Raw genomic sequence first — 21484 nt, forward strand, 5'->3', positions numbered from 1 at the left:
TCGGAGTGGGCGGGGTTTAATGAGACGCACGTGGGTGTAATCACGGAATTTATTGGTAAATTATTTACGGAGAAGGATTAGGGACAGTGAGAAAATAAAAAAAGTTGACTGATTTTTAAATTTGATTTCAGTTAAATATGGGGGAAAAGTCAGAATTCTGAGGAAAAATCTGAATTCTGACTTTAATCTCAGAATTCTGACTTTAATTTCAGAATTCTGATTTTTTTCTCATAATTCTGACTTTAATCCCAGAATTCTGACTTTTCTCCCAGAATTCTGACTTTCATCTCAGAATTCTGACTTTAATCTTAGAATTCTGACTTTTCTCCCAGAATTCTGACTTTAATCTTAGAATTCTGACTTTTTTCTCAGAATTCTGACTTTAATCTCAGAATTCTGACTTTAATCTTAGAATTCTGACCTTTTCATCTCAGAATTCTGACTTTAATCTTAGAATTCTGACTTTTTTCTCAGAATTCTGACTTTCATCTCAGAATTCTGACTTTAATCTTAGAATTCTGACTTTTTTCTCAGAATTCTGACTTTAATCTCAGAATTCTGACTTTAATCTTAGAATTCTGACCTTTTTCTCAGAATTCTGACTTTAATCTCAGAATTCTGACTTTAATCTCAGAATTTTGGATCTTAATGTAGATGGGCACCATGAAGGATGAGATGTGGGAGCACTCAGCTTCATTAACAAAGATGTGAGTTGTTTAAGAGGGCCAGTGACAAAGTGGAAAGTGGAAAATGACAGAATAAGGCAACTTTTTACGTGCCCGAGGGGTCCCCAGTGATGCTGTTTCATTCATGAAACAGCAGAAGGTGATTAAAACAAGAGAGCTAGTCTCTAAAACAGACATGGCTATGGCTTGATGAAAACATGTTTGTTAGCTGTCAGAATTCAGTCAGAATTGTGAGATTAAAGTCAGAAATCTGAGAAAAAAGTTAGAATTCTGAGATTAAAGTCAGAATTCTGACTTTTTTGTCATATTATACTGAAATAAATTTAAAAAATCTGTTAACTTTTTTTTACTTTTTCACTGGCCCTAATCCTCTTCCGTAATTACTGGTGTAAGGCAAAGTCAATTATTATGATGTGCGGAAAACAGACTAATGTATCGGAGCCCAGTAATTTCTATATATTTTACAGTTTTTTCTGAATGCTTAAGCGCTAATCGTGATTCTTGTAGCACAATTTCTAAAACTATTTATAAGAATAGCAAAACGACTCACTGAGTTTGCGAAACTAAAAGCACAAACACTGCATTGGACTCAGTTTGCAATTTTGTAATACACATTTTGCAAAACTGTAGGCACAATTCACTGTACAACACTCTATTACCAAATTTCCAACACACTCCTAGCAAAATTATACACATGTATGGCTATCATTAACACTATTTTGCCAACTATCTGGCACACTTTCACATGTGAAAACTGTTTTAGATAATTAGTTCACTTTGCAATCAGCCTAAGCACTATAAATAATAATAATTGATAATGACACCATCTTTCAAAATAGGTAATAAGCATTTCTTCATGAAGTTGTGTACTTGCACGCCACAGAATAAGAATGAATCAAATTTACAGAGTTTCTTTGGAGAGAAACACAGAACATGTAAAGCAACTGCGATATGACTATGTGCAGGTAAGCTATAGTGTCGTTGGTTCTGAATTTGGTAGTGCATACTGTAGTGCTGTGCATGGACCTGATGTGATGCATTTGTTTTGTCTTGTTCAGAGAGTGATGGAACTAGAAGCAGTTGCCATGGGACATGAGCTACTTTTTGTAGATGAAGCTGGTTTTAACCTCAGTAAAACCAGGAGACGTGACAGGAATATTATTGGACACCGTGCCATCATCAATGTCCCAGGTCAACGTGGTGGTAACATAACCATGTGTGCAGCTATAAGCCAAAATGGGGTTGTTCACCATCATGCAACCATAGGCCCATACAACACTGAACACATTATCTCATTCCTGGACACCTCACGTGACATGCTCACTGTTCAGAGACCAGAGCATACCCGATATGTCATCATATGGGACAATGTTACAGTTTTTTTGGATTGCTTAAACAATAAAGTTAAAAGTAGTACACTATTAGCAAAACCTTACACTCAGAAAACAAAACATCAGCCCATATTTGCACAACTATAAGCACATTGTCAACCTCACACTTGTTGCAAAACTGTACACACAGTGATTTGCAAAACACTAAACACACTTAACATACATTACACACAAAAATCTATTATGAAGTCACTTCTTTGCAATACCAAAGCACTGACTGTCAAATTGCCGCACCTTCCAACCAATTGATTCAACACAGTCATCAGGTGTGCAAACACTTGTTTGCTTAATTGTAGACACACCAATCAGGTGTATAAGCACTATAAAAAGCAGCAGGTGAGTTCATCGGTTTTCAAGCACAATGGAAAGAGTCAGAGAAATAGTAAGACGAGGTGGAGGAAAAGGAGGAGGACGACAAGGAGGAGGAGAAGGACGAGGAGGAAGGGGAGGAAGAGGAATCAACAGAGGAGGAATCAACGGAAGAGATGGAGGCCATGCTGGAGGTAGAGGAAGACAAGAACGTGCTCAAAGAGGACCGAATCTGACAAATGAGATCCGCGCAACACTGGTTGACCACGTTGTCAACCACACCCTGACGCTGAGGGAGGTTGGACTGAGAGTACAGCCAAATCTAAGCCGATACACAGTGGCAAGTGTGATAAGAACATTTCGACTGGAAAATATGTATTGTAAAAATATCATCATATCAAAAACATCTGCACGGTTTCAGCAACTGCTTACAGTACTGTATTCTATGCACTATCAGCACTTCTGTTACCTTTTCCTGTGAAATTACTGTACTATTGTTTACTGTTTTTTTCCTACATAGGATTGAGGGTCAGGAACGACGAGGGGGAAGGCCTCCTATGTTTACAGAACAGAAAGAGAGGGAGATAGTAAACATGGTTTTGGCCAACAATGCTATAACCCTCAAACAGCTCCAAGCTAACATTGTCAATAACCACGTCGGTTTCAACAATATCCATCAGGTCTCAACATCAACACTGGCACGCATCCTAATAAAAAAACATATTCAAATGAAGAAAATTTATCGAGTGCCTTTCGAGCGCAGTTCCGAAAGGGTGAAACGACTGCGGCATGATTATGCAGAGGTATGTATTCACCTAAGCATTGTGATCTTGCATACTGTCTCATAATCTTTTACGGTACTGTAATATGTATACTAGATCTACACTGAACACAATTTTGCCTGACACTGTTCTTCAGAGAGTTTAACAAATGGATGGAGAGGAGATCCAGCATGAGTTCATTTACATAGATGAGGCTGGGTTCAACCTGACGAAAACACGAAGGAGGGGAAGAAACATCATTGGCCACAGGGCTATAGTCAATGTCCCAGGGCCACGTGGGGGTAATATAACACTCTGTGCAGCCATTACACAGAATGGGGTCCTCCACCGCCATGCCCATATGGGCCCTTACAATACAGAACTCATACTTACATTCTTGGACCAATTGCACAACATAACAGCAGCAAATCAAATCGATCATATGCAATACATTGTTGTCAGGGACAATGTGTCTTTCCACCGCTCTGCTCTGGTTCAGAACTGGTTTCAGCAACATCCACATTTCACCGTTCTATATCTTCCACCATACTCTCCATTTCTTAACCCTATAGAAGAGTTTTTCTCGGCATGGCGGTGGAAGGTATATGATCTCCGTCTCCAGGCTGAGGTACCCCTCATCCAAGCCATGGAGGAGGCCTGTGACCAGATGGAGGTAGCAGCAATTCAAGGATGGATTCGTCATTCAAGACGTTTCTTTCCAAGGTGTCTTGCTAATGACAACATTGCCTGCGATGTTGATGAAATTCTCTGGCCAGATCCAGCTAGGCGAAGAGACGATGCCTAGTTTTTGTTTTGTTTTTTACAGTAAACTTACAGTACAATACATAAAGTGACATTTTGTTACAGTATTATGAATCTCCATGTCAACATTTTGGGCGTGTTGAGAAATAAATGAGTTTCTTCAGTCTGCAACATTGGTCTTGTGTAGTGTTTGGTGAATTTACATTATATTTGTACTTTGTTGATGGTAGCCAACTCTAATCATAGGGAAGTAGAAGTGCTAAAAGTGTTTTAGGTTTATCACAGCAGAGTGTAACTCGTGCAAACAGAGTATAGTAATGTGAAACGTGTGTGTTTCATATGGTAACAAAGTGTGGTTTTTAAACAGAAGTGTATAGTTTTTACAGGAGTGTTTAATTATGCAAAGGATCTGTAGTGTTTTGCTAATTGGGTGTGTGGTTGTGCTAATTGTGTGTAGTGTTTTGAAAACACGGGCCCTGTTTTGAAAATCGTGCTTAAGCAATCCAAAAAAACTGTAATTTCCATAGGGCTGCTTTGGTCCGCAACTGGTTTACAGACCACCCATTCTTCATGGCACTCAACCTGCCTCCATACTCTCCATTCTTAAATCCCATTGAGGAGTTTTTCTCTGCCTGGCGCTGGAAAGTGTATGACCGTCATCTTCATGACCTCAAATTGACATCTGTACACAGAGAAAGAGAAAGCCAGATGTGTTTTGTATTCATACCATCAGTGTGTAGTTGGCACATTGTGTGCTTAGTAGATGATGGCTTGTGTTTACTGTTTGATACGAAAACACCATTTTTACAAAGGTGTGAAGAGTTAATCTAGCTGTGTTCGCTTTTGCAAGAGAACTGCAATGTTTTGATAATTGGGTGAAAGGTTTTCTTATTTGTGTGTAGAGTTTTGCAAAAATAGCCAATAGTTACAAAAAATGTGCTTAAGCAATCAGAAAAAACTGTAATATATTTTTTCTCAAGTTGAAGTCGATCATGCTTCATATGTATGGAACCAAGTGGTAAAAAATATGGTGAGAAATAAACAGGACTGAGGCTACTGGAACACAAGAAGTGGAGTGGTGTTGTTACCGAGACTGACAACAGAAAGGTTTCTCCACCACAAGGGTCCAAGAGCCGCTCCCTCCCTGATGGTCTCCCTCTGGATCAAACCACTAAAATTATTTATAATCAACTGCCTCAAACTCAGCAGTTAAACAGAAGGTACATTTTTACTATAAAAACAGATCCACAAATATATAATTTACAGGTTTATAGGTTCAAATAAATATTAAAGCAGTATGGTACAGCACAAATGATAAATTTAATTCTTTGTTTTGCAATCTGACACCTGATTATTCAAGATAAATTCTGATTAAAAGCATAGCAATAGCTTTTCCAAGTTTCCCCTTTATGGTTTCACTTAAAGTATTACTGGTAAGCACCTTTGGTAGCTTTTCTTCCCTCCTCTGTATGTTTATCAGGGATACAGATCACTCTAGACTGGACCAGACAAGATCAGATATAGAAAGAATGACCGATTTCAATTCAGCTCAATTCAATTCCAGAATACTCGATTAATTAAATATTGTTTTTTTTTTTTTTAACCAGTTGTAGTAGGTGTACTGTAGATAGCTGTAGGCAGGAAGGATCTTTTGTTGTGGGATGATGATGGCCTTTTCCCCCCCCCAGTTTGTTTTTCTCTTACAAGTTATATTTAATGTTAAAATTGACTAGGGTATTACTCTTTCAATTTTTTAAAGATTAAAATAGAATTTGAATAGAAGAACAGGCAATGCAGGCCCTACACTCTGTCCAGAAGGGGGCACTCTCTCCTCTAGGAAAGGCATGCACTCTTTCTTTTGTTCTGCATGAAAGTCTTACTAGATCATGATCTTCAGTTTTTTTCTACAGAATGCTGTTCTTCTCTCTTTTTCTTTCTTGGAACATATTTTAAAATATTCTCTTCATTTTGGCCTCATAGAGAGTGTCTGTCTTATGGATTGGGATCTTAACTGAAACCTGAAGCAAAATTTGAGCTCTTGAACACAATTTTTCTTTTGATTTGTTCTTTTGAACAGAAAACATCTTAACGTCTCCTGTTATCAAATATAGTTTTTTAGATTTTTTATGTATTAGTTGAAGCTGAAAAGAATAAAGGTTTAGAGCAAAAATCTAATGTTGATCCCAAGATGTGAAACAAAGTTACATTTATTGAACATTGGAAAAAAAAAGTTTGATCCAGATGTTTTTTATTACACTATTTGATGTTATGAACATGCTATCGGTTTGTTTCAGTTTTTTAACCAACTTGGAAGTTTTATTCCATTTCTTCTTTATATGCGTTTCCTGTTTTTTGTCATGTCAAGATCAAAGTTTATCATTTTCAGTTTCATAGTTTTTTTATATATATGTATATATATTCCATTCTTTTGAACCTTTCCTGACTATAACTATGCCACCTGCAGGCCCATGCAGTGTTTTTGTGATTCAGCAAACATCTACCTGCAGAGAAATCAAACCCTGGAGTTCTGGCCCTCACTGATACCAGCTTCAAATATTTTTTTCTTCTTTTACAAAACAACCAGCCTCCTGAAAGTTGTGATTGGGTACTATTAATACACTGATATGGACAACACAGAACTTGCTGCTTTTTTATCTCTGTTCCCTTTAGGAATGTCATGAGGTTATGATCCTCCCTCTCCTGAAACTGCATGTAGCTTGAAACTGATAAAAGAAAAAAAAACTTGAGGTTTGTTTGAATGTCCCAGAACTGTTTCTTTTTTGTCAGAGTTTTTTCTGTGATTCATACACAAGCTGCTAAGTGTAAAGAAGTATGAAACCTCAACAAATTCAGTTAAACTTTGCTATTTTTTACTGTCTAATAGATTTTTGTTGCTTTCATATATATATATGAGCAATATTACAAATTAAACATATATATGTAGATAGCTGCTCAGTGGCGGGATCTTTCTGCATGGAGTTGGCATGTTCTCCTTGAGCATGCATGGGTTCTCTCTGGGTATTCCGGCTTCCTCCCGCAGTCAAAAAACATGATGCTTGTTTGTCCTGTTTGTCTCTCTCTGTGTTGCGCTGTGATGTACTGGCGACCTGTCCAGGGTGTACCCTGCCTCTATATATATATATATATATATATATATATATATATATATATATATATATATATATATATATATATATATATATATATATATATATATATATATATATACTTATATATATACGTCAAATAGGGGCAATTCATGACTTGATGGGATTTCTAATATTCACACCAGCTGGTTTTAACCCCCCCTCCACTTGTTGCGCCAATATGCAACCTGAGGCCACGCGGCGTGGAAATGACGTCCCACATCAGGTTTAGGCGAGTCAGCCAATAAAAGATGGACTGTCCTTTCATTGTCCCGCTGAGCCAACAGGAGACAGAGTCCAGGAGCGGGCTGAGCAGAGACACCAGAGGACTCAGGCTGCAGCATTACCTTTAGAGTGGAGGACAGGAAAATCACACCCACCTGTTTAAAGGTCCACGGGAGCTTCGTGGGGGGGACACGCTAATGGGATCGGGACTCAGGGACCCTCAGGTGCAGAGAAAGCAAACTGGCGGCGCTCTTAGGATGCAGAAGTCACCGGTGGAAGATGCAAATTTCTTCTCTAGATTTATATTTTGGTAAGAGTTCTTTCTTTTTTTCTTGTTTTTCTTTCTTTTTTTTTTTCCTTCGGCTTCAAAAAGAGGAGACACGATCAGCAGGAATGCTCCTTTTCTCTGATGCGCACAAAGTGTCCGACCTGGCTTTGATTAGTTCTTATCTGTTGCACTTTGTTTTATTTTTTATTTTTTTAATAAAGCGGGTGATTTTAAACAATCAATCAAAAAAATAAAAAATAAATTGCTAGTTTAGTTATCTTTTGTGGATAATAATAATGACACATTTTCTCTTCTCGTAAATAAACGTTACTCTCATCAAATCTGTGCGTTATTCTTGGTGCGTCCTACCAGACTGCGCCTTTTTTAGATGTAATCCACATAAAGTTTAGGAAACGAATGAAATTAAGGATATAACATCCGAGAAAGACAGTCACAGTTACAAAACCTTTGGGAACAGAACCACTCACCTTTATTCCACGCTCACTCTGACAGTATAGAGAAATGCATAAAGAAGCACTATTATTAAGTTTGTCAGCTCTAAATGAATGTGGTTGGATTAGTTTTATTCAGTTTTTTTCACACTGCTACACTTTATATTGCATTTAGTTTGAACCTGCCATCAATTGCAAAGGAAAACATACTAATTTTACTACTAAACTTTATTAAATACTGCCCAGTATTGCTTGTTACCATCTAACTACACAGTGAATGTATCTAAAAGCTAAACCCTCATGTTCCAAGTGTACTTTATGTGATGTATGCGCTCCAGACTTTCAGGACAATTTAAATACATATTTATTTATGATTTTGCAACCAGCTTTGTTGAGCAATATCTTTGAACTGCATTTATAGCTTCAAACAACTGATACCTGCTCTGTGGTTGCCCCCTCCCCAGGTGGATATACCCGCTCCTGAGGAAAGGTTTCACTAAAAAGTTGGAGCTGACTGACGTGTATAAGGCTCCTTCTTTTGATCTGGCTGACACCCTCTCCGAGAGACTTGAAAGGTTTGTTGATGGCAACATTTAGTTGCTTTAGAGGACTATTTCTCGGACCACTGAACACTTTGTCAACCAAACCCTTCATTTTAGGGGGATTTGGGGGGATAAAAGTAAAGAGTAGCAAAAAGTAAGAAAAGACGACAGAGGTTTAAGTTATAGTTTTATAAAAAAGAAAAACAGTTAGAAATGCTTTAAACTAACAGGGCAACATGCAAAATATTGTACGCAGGAGAAAATCCCCCCCCCCCCCCCCCCCGACATCGCCCTAAACACCCCACCCCCACCGTGAGACTTGGCAGTCTCCACGTTCCTGACAGGGACCGGGAAGCTGTGCAGAGTTAATAGAAAGCTGAATGGATCGGCATAAAGGACATTCCTTAGAGAGTGTATAATATCTGATTCCAGGTTGGAGGGTCACCAATAACTGTAAATGAAACCTCCATTTGGAATCAATGGTGTCAAACTCCAGTCCTGAAGGAATCTAATAACTGAAATATCTCCTCAGCATGCAGACACGTCCCCCACCTCCCTACTCTTTACCTGTTTATATGATGTTCTAATACATGTTCATGTATTAGAATGGCCTAGTCAAAGTCAAGACTCAAACTGAGAGCCCACCATCCATCCAATCTGTGTGGTCTTGAAAGAAGGCAATCTGTATAGACATACCACACTTTTAAGGTGTTTATTTTCTCAAATATGTGATTTAATCCTTTTCCTTTCACCCCATCATTATAGACTACATCATGTTTGGTTATTTATCTCACATAAAGCATAAGATGAAAGCATGATAGTTTGCAGTTGTAAAGGGGCAGAAATGGAAGGATTTGAGTATGAATGTTTTTTTCAGGACACTGAACCTCTAAAGCTACCTTATTGGATCCACTGAACTAGATTCAGAGAATCTGTTTAAAGAGCAGCTTTAAAAGGTTGCATTTTTAACCAATATTTCTTTAAAACACCAATATCCTGCTCAGACAGCAGAAAAAGCATCACATCAACACTTAAGCCTTTCTTAATCTCTCCTTTAGTCGGTCACAGTACTTTTGTTTCATTTATATAATTCTTGGCTGTGTGGCTAACAAAGCAGTATCTCTATGATGTGACTTTAATCACTGTGTGGCTGGATGTGTTGATGTGAACAGCATGTAGCTCAAAAACATTATCAGCATTTATTGCATTGAATTTATTGCACTGACCAGGATTACACAATGGCTTCAAAAATAAATGCTCCACAGGTATTTGTTATAGAGGTTATCTATTACCCATAACAACTTTTCTATGTTTAAAAAAAATGGTTGAAAGCAGTAATGAGCTCCAAAAAGACTTGAACATCTTGTTTTTATTAAGTTTTATGTTAGATGAGTTGGTTTAGACACCGAAACCCATGAATTTGCCTTTAAATGGTGCACATGACCTTTTCATTTGTTTACAGTAGCTGGCTCCATGCCATCCTTTCTCCTGAGCACACTTAAAATATGGGCTGGCATTTGAAACAGCGTTAGACATAAACCAAAGCTGTGTATGCCAACAAACAGCAAGGCGATAGGTGGAAGGTTTTCTACCGTTTATGCTGCTGTCCCTTCATTCTCTCTCATTTAACATTTCTTATTAAATGCTTGGTCACTTTATGATTTTTACATTTGTATTTGCATGATTTTAGAATGCTAATAAGCATTAGAGGCTAAAATCAATAGTTGTTTCACACAGGGTTTTCCTTATTGCATTTTGTTGCCATCTTTCTTTGAAGGACAACTTTTCTTTCTTTGTCGGTTTTCATTTATTGTTTTTTTTTGTTAAGTTTCTCAAATATTTTGTATTGGCCTTGGACTTGCTGGTCTCCCAGAGGCGCTTATCACCTGAGTGATGCCAACAGACCAGTTACAGATGGGTGTTTGGAAAGTCAACCTTAACAAATGTCAATGTGCCCACAGCCTGATAAATTAGCTGTTGGTAGGTTTTTTTTGTAGTTTCGCCCTTCCGATCAGCAAACACTTGAGGCATCTGAGAATGTTTGAGATTTACTATCAAACAATTCAACAGAAGTTGTTCAGTTCAAGTCTTCTCTCTTTACTGGAATAAAAAAAAAAATACTTAAAAAAGAACTGGATTAGCTGCCATGTTGGGTGGACTGTCCCCTCGCTTAAGTTTTAGCAGCCGCATTATCTTAGACTGTAGAAAACTTTGATATACAGGGAGGTTCATGGTTGGCTTAGTGACTGCAGCATGCACAAGTATGGTGGGGGAGAGGTGCAACTGCTCTGCAAATACACAAATGCACAGAACATGCAATACAAAAACAAAGCTGGCAAACCCATAAAAGTTGCTAACACACAAACTCATACCTAAAAGGCATTTGTTTCCCCTCATAGATCGGATGGGAGCTGGCCCAGATCAAAAAACCTATACTTGGGTTTGCAGGTTATATGGACCAGACTCTTGGAAAGAACATACATGGGGTGTAGTGCTCAGAAGATTGATGAAAGAAAGCGTTTTCCTTTGAATCCTTTTTTTTAATACACTTAATCTCCCAGTTAATGTCTGCACTAATGGTCTGGAACAGTATACGTTGATGATTGTCTCCCTCTAGTGGTCTGGAGCATTTATGTCATGCGGAACTAGTTTCCAGCTTTTCTTAAAGCTATTGTGGAGGATTTTCGCAAATTTTTAAAAAAAAAGTCCTGCCCTCTCCAAAAAAAAAAAACAAAAAATGCGCATGCACAACCCTGTGCCCACAACCCAGAGGGAACGCCTATTAAAAGCGTACAAGAAAACGCACAAGCCCATTTCTCCTTGTGCACGCTCTTTTTAAAAGTTTCTGTTTTCATAGCGGATGTTTTCTGTGTCTGAATATGCGCCCTAACCCCTAAATCCCTCAATCACTATATAGAGCGGGGACTATGTAGTGGACTTTATTGTCAACTCAGTTAACTTATCGTTCAGACAGATGATCACTGCTTTTTGCTTTCCGTTGGTCACTCCTCCACTGCGCAGTGCCTTTGCCATCTTTGTTATTAGTCACCACTGTTGGGTAGCGACAGCCTGTGGCAACAGCGGTCCGCTGTGAAAGCATATCCTATAATGTTTTGTGAGGAGAGCTCTCAAGGCATTTCGGGATATATCTGCCTCTTCTGAGGACTTACTTTTCTTCTTATGCACCTCATAGGCACGTTTTCTCTTATAGCCCTCGGCCATTTTCAAAGAACCGTGGGGAGAAAGGTCAGCTTCAATGACCACATATACGCCTTAAAGTTCGCATGTGCAGAAAAAGATAGCTTACGGGAGGAGCACATAGGACGGCCTTACATAAACATATCAACAGAATGATTGACAATTAGAAGAACCACTTATTTAGATGCTCCACCCAGAAATAAAAGATCATCCTCTATACCTTTAACTTACAGGGATTTTTGCTATTTGCAACATTTTCTCCTTGCACGTGTTTTGTGTGTTTCATATCATCTTTTATGTGTTTGCAGTGTTTTCCCTTAGCTTTTCCCCTTTGCAGTGTTTTTCCATTGCATGTATTTTGTGTTAAATGTAATGTTTGCTAGTCTTGATATTGCTGCACATTCATGTATTTGCAGGACTCTTGCACCCCTCTGCCGCTGTAGCCGGGGCTTAAAACACAGCCCATACCATCACTCCTACTTTTAGCAGTGGGATATCGTGTTTCGTTTATGCAGTCATGGCATTGTGTTTTGCTAACAAACATCTCTAATATGGTCTGATATCCTAAAAAAAAAAAAACATTATCAGAGGTTTTGTTGTTTATTCAGATTCACCTTTCTGTTTGGCAGAGAGGGGAACTTTCTTCCAATCAGATCTGTCCAGTCTTTTGTCTGACTGTACTGTCATGAACTTTAACATTATATAACCTAGCAAAGGCATGGAAAGTCTGAAATGAAGGTTAGTTTTGTTGTTTTTCAACTTTTGGAAAGATCGGAAGCTGTCCTAAAGGGTTTCCGTTTGTGACTGATCTTTTTAACGTGAAATGATAGACTTTAAATTTTGTGGTAACATTACAGCTGTTTTCAAACTGATGTAGAGAAATACTGACTATGGCGAGAGTTTCCTATCTTGTTTCCTATCGTGACACACACTCCTCAAAACTTCTTGGTCCCACCTGCTGATGATCAGCTCAATCAATAGATTTGTTAAACAGCCTGCTAACATCCTGCTACTTTATATCATAAATTGTTTGAAGGCAGCATGGGTATACTTTAGATTTACTATTTTATAAATAATGATGATAGAGTGAAATTTTTGTTGTTTGTTTAAGGTTGGATTATTATAATTTTTGGTCCAAACCCTTATTCAAGTACTTCTGAGCGAACGACTGATTCACAGAGATTTTGTGGTAATGAATAATTGCATTTTTGGATTAAAATGGGCACATACAGCAGGTATTATTGCCATATTCATACTGTTCTTGTGACATTAGTGTATAATAAACACCACTGCACCCCTCCCATTATGCATCAGTAAATGTTCCTTGAATTAAATACTTAACAAATATGTTAAACTGTTTCCTGAACCTGATTATTTACAAAGTAGCAGCAGACAAATAGCAGCCAGAATTTAACCATTTTATCTAACATTTTCTCCTTCCATGTGTTCTGTGTGTTTGTTACCATCTTTTATGTGTTTGCTGGGTTCCAACTGCTGCCTAACGGTAATGTAACTCTGACCACTTTGCAGGGAATGGGACAAAGAGGTGGTGTTAGCCAAAGGCAGGCCAAAGCTGCTGAAAGCACTGGCCCGATGCTTCTTCCTCCCGTTTGCCTTCTTTGGGGTCCTCCTCTACCTCGGGGTAAGTTCAGATCTTTCGGTAAAAGTGATTGAACTTTAATTCTTGAACAGTTGTAGCTAAAGTTTCCTAAAATGCAACAAATTGAAAATGTGACACATCAAGCATCACATGGTTTTTCTCTAAGAGAGAAACACATTTTTTTTTTTTTATGTTGACCTTTGAAAAACATTTCCAGGAAGTGGTGTTTTGATGCTTGTTGCCTCATCCAGCATCTAGTTTATGGATATGTGAAGGTTGCTGCTGTGTGGCGTTTTGTTTTTCCCTAAATGGGAGGGGTCTGCTCACACTTCCAGTCTGATCTCATGGGGAGTGCACTGGATGGATTTACAACCCATTGTCTGTCTGAGTTAGAACACAGTAAAGGTTCGAGATAAGATGATATAGCATGCAGCAATTTATAAGTCACACATTTTTAGTGTCTCCAAAGCACTTTTATTTGAAATGGCTAATTTACTATAATGATTTATTCTGTTTATTTTAGTTTTATTTTAGCAACTTTGTTGTATATTTCAGTTTTCACTCTTAAGAAGTCACTTTGTTTTACAGTTTGAAGCATTATACCTACAAGCTCTTTTTAAAAAACTGTTTTATTTGATATATTTTTGTAGTTAATAAACATATTCTGACGATCACAGCATCTCCAACCTTGCATAAGGATATATATTAGGGAACCCAGTAGGGAAACACTGATACATTGGCCGGCCGATACTTTTGGCTTATATTAGCATTTTCTCCTTTTATGGGTGATGCGTGCATCACTTGGCCGATTCAATAGAGATCCAATAGAGATCATCTATTAGGCTGAAGATGCTTTGCTATCATTACTAGCCACAGCCAGGAAGAAAACAGCACTGTCTCAAGAGGCAAGATTTACTGAAAAGTAGCCAATCACAGGCAGCTTACCTTCTTTGGTTGCCTCCCACCTTAAAGTCCGAAAAGGTGACACGAGCCCAAAGAAATGGGTTCACAGGCAAGTAGGAGAGAATCTACTGCACATAAAAAGCAAGTCATAAGCACAGAGATGGAGCATGATTTCACATGAATGACACATTAGGGTCACCTTGTTACTAAATCTGCACATATAGAATGTTCAAAAAGGTCTCTGCAAGTAGTTTAAGTGTGTTTTAAATAGAATGGGTTGAATGACGAGTCATTATCTGTGTACCTGTTTGGCAAAATTAATTGTTACTGACCATCTTCTCTGTTCCTGCTGAAGAAAAACATTCCCACACATTCTTCTACTGTAAATAGTAATCTCTGCAGCTCCTCCAGGGTCACCATTAGCCTCCAGGCTGTCTGATTATGCTGGCCTTCCCTAGATTCTTAGCTTAGGCAATCTTGGGAGGTTTGCAGTTTTGCTACATTATATCAGTTTTTCATGATTCATATATCATGAATTGTGATAGTGATGTACTATCACTGAAATGTGCAAGACTTGTGTTTTATAATTGTACCCTTAATTAGACTATCCACAACTTAAGCCGTGGCCTATTTGTTGCATTGCTTTGTTCAACTCAATTCAGTTTATTTATACAGCACCAATTTGCAAAACATTCCCCTCCAGGCACCCTACACAGACAATTAAATCATATCATCAAGACAGTTTGTTTAAAAATGTTCTATCTAAGAAAAAAACAGCATATTGTATCCAGCCGTTGATTTTGCAGGATTCTCCTGGATACGCAGGTAGAGACAGTAGATTTTCGCTTGCATTGTCTCGTTGACTCTACAGCAATTCCTCTCTCTGAGAATGCATGCTGCGACAGTGGAGAGGAAAACAACTCCCTTTTAAAGAGACAGAAACCTCCAGAAGAACTAGGCTCAGTGTGAGCTGCCAGCTGAGGTCGACAGGGGCTTAATGAGACAGAAGCAGACACAAAAAGGAACATAGAAGCACTGATCTATAAATGTTTTCTATGTTGGAAAAGGTTACGTAAACTAGCTCCATAGCTTGCTCTGTTTAGGAAGGGAAGTCTTAGCCTTTACATTGCTGTCGTCGACTGTTTGTTGACGAAATATATATTTTTAAAAAACAGTTTGTTTGAAATATTTACAGAATTAACTAGTAGATTAACTGTATAAAATAAGATTCAAAGGAAAACTTTCTTTCATCAATCTTCTGAGCACGACACCCCTTGCATGTTCTTTCCAAGAGTCTGGTCCATATAACCTGCACACCCAGGTATAGGTTTTTTCTACACATTATTGATCTGGGCCAGCTCCGATCCAATGTATGAGGGGAAACAAAAGCTTTTTTGGTATGAGTTTGTGTGTTACAGTGTATGTGCTCCAAGTTTTCAGCTTACTATAAATTACCGAACTATGTCTAATATATTCCCTCTCCTGGCAACCAGGGACATGTGTAAAAAGCTTGTTACCCACCAGAGAAGACCAATAAAGCCACAGTCTAGTGACTTTTCTAGCATGTTGCACTATAGTGTCACAGACCGACTTATTGTCCTGGATATATATGGGGAGCATGAGGGGAGCCGCTACTGCCTGACTTTGTACAGTTGGAGATGGTTGTCTGGACAACAAGAATGCCTGTTTGCTCTGCAGACGACAGGGCTAACAAAAGTGCCCAGAAAGGACTGGTTTCAGGTCTGCAGTCGGTCATCCTGTAGTCAAATTCATTGTTGATGATGATGTTAAAATGGGGTTCGAAGGTATAAGAGTAGAGATATAAATGAGTGATGACATCATCAGCAGGATCACAAAGAGACACTGAAGTTGAATTATTCTCTTTGTAAACGGTGCAGCATAGAAACGTGCTCTGACAAAAGAAGGAAGTCCTTCATGTTTAATTGGAATGGAACAAAGTTGTGTCTCAGACCGAGCTTTGTCAGTATGCCAGTATTAAGAGAGCTGTTTATTTATTGTTATCCTTCGTTTAAGATTTACAATGTCAATAAAGATATTTCAACCAGCAAATACATATTTTATTTCACCAATTGAAACTGATTATACAGTGTGATTAAAGTCTACAGGCTATATTGTTTGATTATAGGAATAAAAGTACTACATAAGATGAGATCAGATCAAATAAAAACACTTTCGACAAAATTAATTCATGAAAACTCTTTTTCATTTTTTTTAATGAACTTTTAAACTGACATACGAGCCTCATTTGAACACACGTATAACAGTTTACTGATATGTGCCTGATATGCTATCTCTTCATGGGGTGGTTCACAGCTTTAGGACGAAAACGATCTTAGGCTGCAGTCACCGTCGGGTTACTGTATATTCTAGTTTTTGTTTTGTTTTTCTATTAGAAAGGGATAGCAAAAGAACAAGTTGAACAAGAGCAAGTTGGATGACTGAGAATCTTTATCAGCGAAAAGAACAAGTATTATTGAATTTACATGCTTAGAAAGGTCTGAATGTGCCTGGAGAGTAGTTTATATGTATATGTTTTACATAAAACTGCTGATATCAGTATTTATTATATGTGTTCACTTTTGGCACAGTTTTGACAATAATCCAAAAGTAGTGAAAGCGTAAAAGAAGTATAAATTCAGAAGGAAGAAGACTGTGTTGTTTCTAATCTTGTGTCATGATCTTGGCATTGATGACTATCATTTGTTCATTTCGTTCACCTGTCTAACTCTGCCCGGTTTATAATCACTGCTCATCTGATCCACCTGCTCCTGCCTCTATTTAAGACGCTTGCATCCTGTCATCGCCAGATTATCTTGTTCTCTTTAACCAGTGGTTAACAGGGTTTTATACCGTACTTAAGTGTTTCTAATGACCTGATCCTTCCCTGTTCTGCCTCTCAACCACTGAGCCTGCCTGCTCCCGCCTGAACGTTCTCAGGACACAGGCTTAACAGAATTTCCTGTGATAGACGCCCTAGCCGCTGCTACTCCAGTCAGCCGTGTTTTAAATAAACACTTTTGAATTAGCCCACTGTCTGTCTTGCCTCGAAAACTGGGTTCTCTGTTCTTAGTCATGACATCTTATCCTGAAATATGTAAAATCATTCTCATTCATGAGTGGAACAAAACTTTGTGTTGATATCACACAGCCATTTTGCATGATTCCTCATGCAAATAAAGGATAATCTGGGGTGTTCACCTTAAAGTCTTTAACTTTGAAAGGCATTTTACCTATACTCGTAAACTTTTGCTCCCATTAGCAGATATTCATCAGGACTTCAGTCAGGAGAAACATGTTGGTAAAAGTTGTAATATGAAATTGTTTGTATTGAATTAATGTCAAAAACTCTTTGGGAATGTAAAGGCGATCAACAGACATTGGGAGTTTGTTGAATTATTTAACTTATTAAATTCATTATTCAATATATAAAGTGCTTGCGTCATACTGGCGACCTGTCCAGGGTGTACCCTGCCTCTCGCCCGTAGACTGCCATAGATAGGCACCGTCCCCACTGCGACCCTGACAGGACTAAGTGGGAGAAAATGGATGCATAGATGGATAAATAAAAGCTCATTTAAAGTCACCAATCCAAACTCAATGATCAAATCTGGGCCCTTAATCTCATTCTCCCTAAACCCGACTGGAAACTTCTTGCCTGGAGAGTTTGAGGTAAAATTATTTACAGTTGGTTGTTGTGTCATCTTCCCTTTGTAGGAGGCATCAAAGACTGTGCAGCCTCAGCTTTCAGGTCGCATCATTGCTTCCTTTGATCCCTTCCACGCTCCAGAACGAAGTCAGGGATACTATTTGGCCCTGGGTCTTGGCCTCCTCTTCACCGCTCGCTTCATCCTTTTGCAGCCCGCCATCTATGGCCTTCATCACCTCGGCATGCAGATTCGCATCGCCCTTTTCAGCCTTATATACAAAAAGGTATGAGGAGAGGGGGTTCCACTGTACCAGCCCGCGTGGCATTACCCACTTTGCTTTTACCAAAACCACTTACATTCCTTTTATTACAGCTAACTGCCAACATTTGAACTTTTCAGACTCTGAAGCTGTCTAGTAAAGTCTTGGATAAGATCAGCACAGGGCAGCTCGTCAGCCTGATGTCAGCCAACCTCAACAAGCTGGATGAGGTAAGAGAAAAGAATATACCTGGAGGAATGCTGTAAAATTATGTCAAATTTAAACTTTTACAAAAAGCCAGCCAGTTTTCTTAGGATCCGATTGGTCCTAGAGACTTCTGCAGGTCCTTTCGTGATGTCACTCAGCACAGTGTTGGTATGAGAACGAGAGGACAGAACACACCGTGAATCAAGTGTTGCTCCATAAACGGTGTGTTATGTCATCATCTTAAGATGTTGGCAAATAAATGGGAGGCGATGCATAACAACCTAGCTGGAGGGAATGCAAACAAGTGTGAGGGCTATCAACTGTGTTGGTGGGATGTCACTCAGGCGTTGAATGTAGAAACACTCTGCAATCTGCCTTAGGGCAATTATCACTTAACTAACATGAGGCCAACCTGATACAAAGGCTCTGGGGTACTTGGTGTCTGTATGAAGGGTTGTCTGATTAATCAAAGGATGAACCCCACTAGGGTTCAGGTGTTACAGCTGAGCTTCAACAGCAAGAAATGATAAAAGTGGATTCTTAGATCTTTTCACCATAGCTTTCTCTTTATTTTGTCCTTACACTGCTTGTTACATAGTCATTGTAGTCATATTACATACAGTCCTGTAGCTATTGTTAGAATGAGAACATGATAAACACATTTCTTAAAATGTCTTTATATTCACTAACAAAAAAACACTCTCTAAGCCTTGTTTTATCCAACAAAATGATCTTAAAGTCAATTTAAATAGATATACGGTACCTGCTGAGCTTCAAGTTCTAGTATTCTCTCAGGTACTGAGGCAAATGCATCATATGCAATAATATTGGTGAGAAAACGATAGGAGTAGAGTTTGATTAATGAGTCATGTGACCAAGAGCACCACTTTACTGCAGCCTGATCTCATCTTAAACACAAGAGCTAACCCTAAAAAGTTGTTTTTAGGCAGTAAAACAGATCTAACACTTGGCTTATCAGACATATTTTTGGCTCTATGATGTTGGATTTAATCTAGAAGGATAAATGTAGACTTGAATTTTCAAGGAACTCCATGACTTCTCAATCTGGTACTAAAAAGTGATCTGCAGTTAGAATCCAAAACACAGAGAGTCAGGTTCATTTAGCTTCGCTGTATTTCTACCTCTAGGTTACAGGTCTAGCACTCCTAGTGGCTTAAATATGACTTAGACTTAGACTTCTTTATTTGTCATTTTGTATGCACAGGGTGCATACAGAACGAAATTGCGTTACATACAGCTTATGAACGTTGCATGCAAATATTCACTTGTTCCTACATACATTTTGACCGACATTTGGAGTTTTGATGTTGAAACAACCCTTTTGAGACTTCAAGCTGACAAGACATCCTAGGCGGCATTAAACAATAAGTGTCACCTTACCAAATTCCTGGGCACCAAATTACTTATGAATAGAATAGAATAGAAAATCCCTTTATCGTCCCATGATGGGGAATTTTTGGTGTTTACAGCAGCAGAAACATTATAGAAAAAATGGTTACACAAATAGGGACCTTAGAAATGTGTATGAGAATAACATAATAGTGAAGAGTTAAAAAATAAACAAATGAAATGCTATACTGTAAAGTGTTTTAACAATATAAATACTGTGCACCTGGAGAATAAATAACCAATATACAGCTATGGACATTTTTACAGTAATGGATATTTGAAAATAGCAGCAATATCAGAGATGTGCAAAATGACAGCAGCATGTTATTTAACTGACTAAGGTAGAAACTGCAAAATCAGCAAGAATGTTTATTGTAATTTAATAAAGTAGCAACGTATTGAGCTTGTGGGGAACAGTGGTGGTTATAGTCTTACAGCTGCTGGGAGGAAGGATCTGTGATAATGCTCCCTGGTGCATTTAGGGTGCTGAAGTCTGTCACTGAAGGAGCTCTCCATTTATGTATGATATGCAATCTTCTTCCAAAATATAGCTGTGCTTGTTTCCTTTGTTCGGAACTGTTGATTCTGTTGGTTGTCCCAAAAACCAGATTAAAAACAAAGAATCCATGGCACTAAGACTGTGAAATAGTTGCTTGGTTGACTTGATGGACCCTCTTTGATGTACTCTTGGCAGTTTTGGCTCCCACTTCAGATTTTATTTCTTGGATTCCAGTATTTTTTATGTGTGTTTTTTCAAACTTGATCTTAGACTTTTTCCTCTTTCTCTTCTCACCTCTACTTGGGAAATGCTGACTTACAAAGCTTCATAACTTCCTTGTTTACTAATTTCTCACATCTAACCTCTTGGCAAATTAGGTACTTTTAGCAAATATAGTAAACGCTGAAGTTTACCAACAAGTGGAACAAAACAGTATTTAAGAAACCATCGTTTATTTAGAAAGTTTGTTTGCAACCAGATGGAGCTGCTGGGGTAAAGAGTTGTCAAGTTAATTTACATCACATTAGAAAGATGAAGCTGCACCTAAGTATATGCAGTACGTTTGCTATTAAGAGGTAGATAATCCCGGTTCATAAATTAAATGTGTCTACACTAGAACATATAATTATGAACTTTATTGATCTCCCATTGGAGAAATTTCCTTCTGCATTTAAGTGGGCTGCCATCGTGGGGCACCTGCAGAGCATTGTGGGGTTAAGGGTCTTTTCTAAAGTGACCCAGAGTGGCAGTCTGTGGGAGTGGGGCTCAAATTCAGAACCTCAGGACTCCAAGCTCTATGCTATACCTGTAGGCCGCCACTTCCTACAAAATAGCAACAATCTAAACCATTTCATGTGTTTAAGAACTATAGATTGCATTGTGTAAATATCATGCAAAGAGCCAGTAGATACTGTTACTGCTGAACTTCCTGGATTTTCTCAGATATGCTAGAAATCTTCTTCTAAGCGTAACCATGGCTGGTGCTGAAGTCTTCCTTATCTTATCAGTGCCTGTAGTTGATCAGACTTTCTTAGCTTCTGTTTCTCTGTATGTTTTTTTTTTTTTTTTTTTTCGTACTGAATGTTTGAGCTCATTCCAATGTCTCTAAGACCGCACTTGTTCGAGCCACTGGAAAGTTTACTGACAGCACACCTAAAGATTTCGGAAAATAAGGACCACATTGTGATGGGATTATAAG

The 21484-nt window shown here is 38.4% G+C and overlaps 1 protein-coding gene across 1 annotated transcript in view; it reads left to right on the forward strand.

The window, feature by feature from the left end:
• The first annotated feature begins 7344 nt into the window (after window positions 1-7344).
• cftr (CF transmembrane conductance regulator) overlaps window positions 7345-21484 on the forward strand; it is a 59805-nt gene continuing 45665 nt past the window's right edge. Inside the window, exons 1-5 of the mRNA XM_038280531.1 lie at window positions 7345-7590; window positions 8465-8575; window positions 13271-13382; window positions 17979-18194; window positions 18311-18400. Of these exons, the coding sequence (XP_038136459.1) occupies window positions 7478-7590; window positions 8465-8575; window positions 13271-13382; window positions 17979-18194; window positions 18311-18400 (642 nt within the window). The 5' untranslated portion in view covers window positions 7345-7477. The remainder of the gene's footprint in view (window positions 7591-8464; window positions 8576-13270; window positions 13383-17978; window positions 18195-18310; window positions 18401-21484) is intronic.

Source organism: Cyprinodon tularosa, unplaced genomic scaffold (genome assembly GCF_016077235.1).
Source record: "Cyprinodon tularosa strain WSP-4 unplaced genomic scaffold, ASM1607723v1 ctg160, whole genome shotgun sequence".
Lineage (NCBI taxonomy): Eukaryota > Metazoa > Chordata > Actinopteri > Cyprinodontiformes > Cyprinodontidae > Cyprinodon > Cyprinodon tularosa.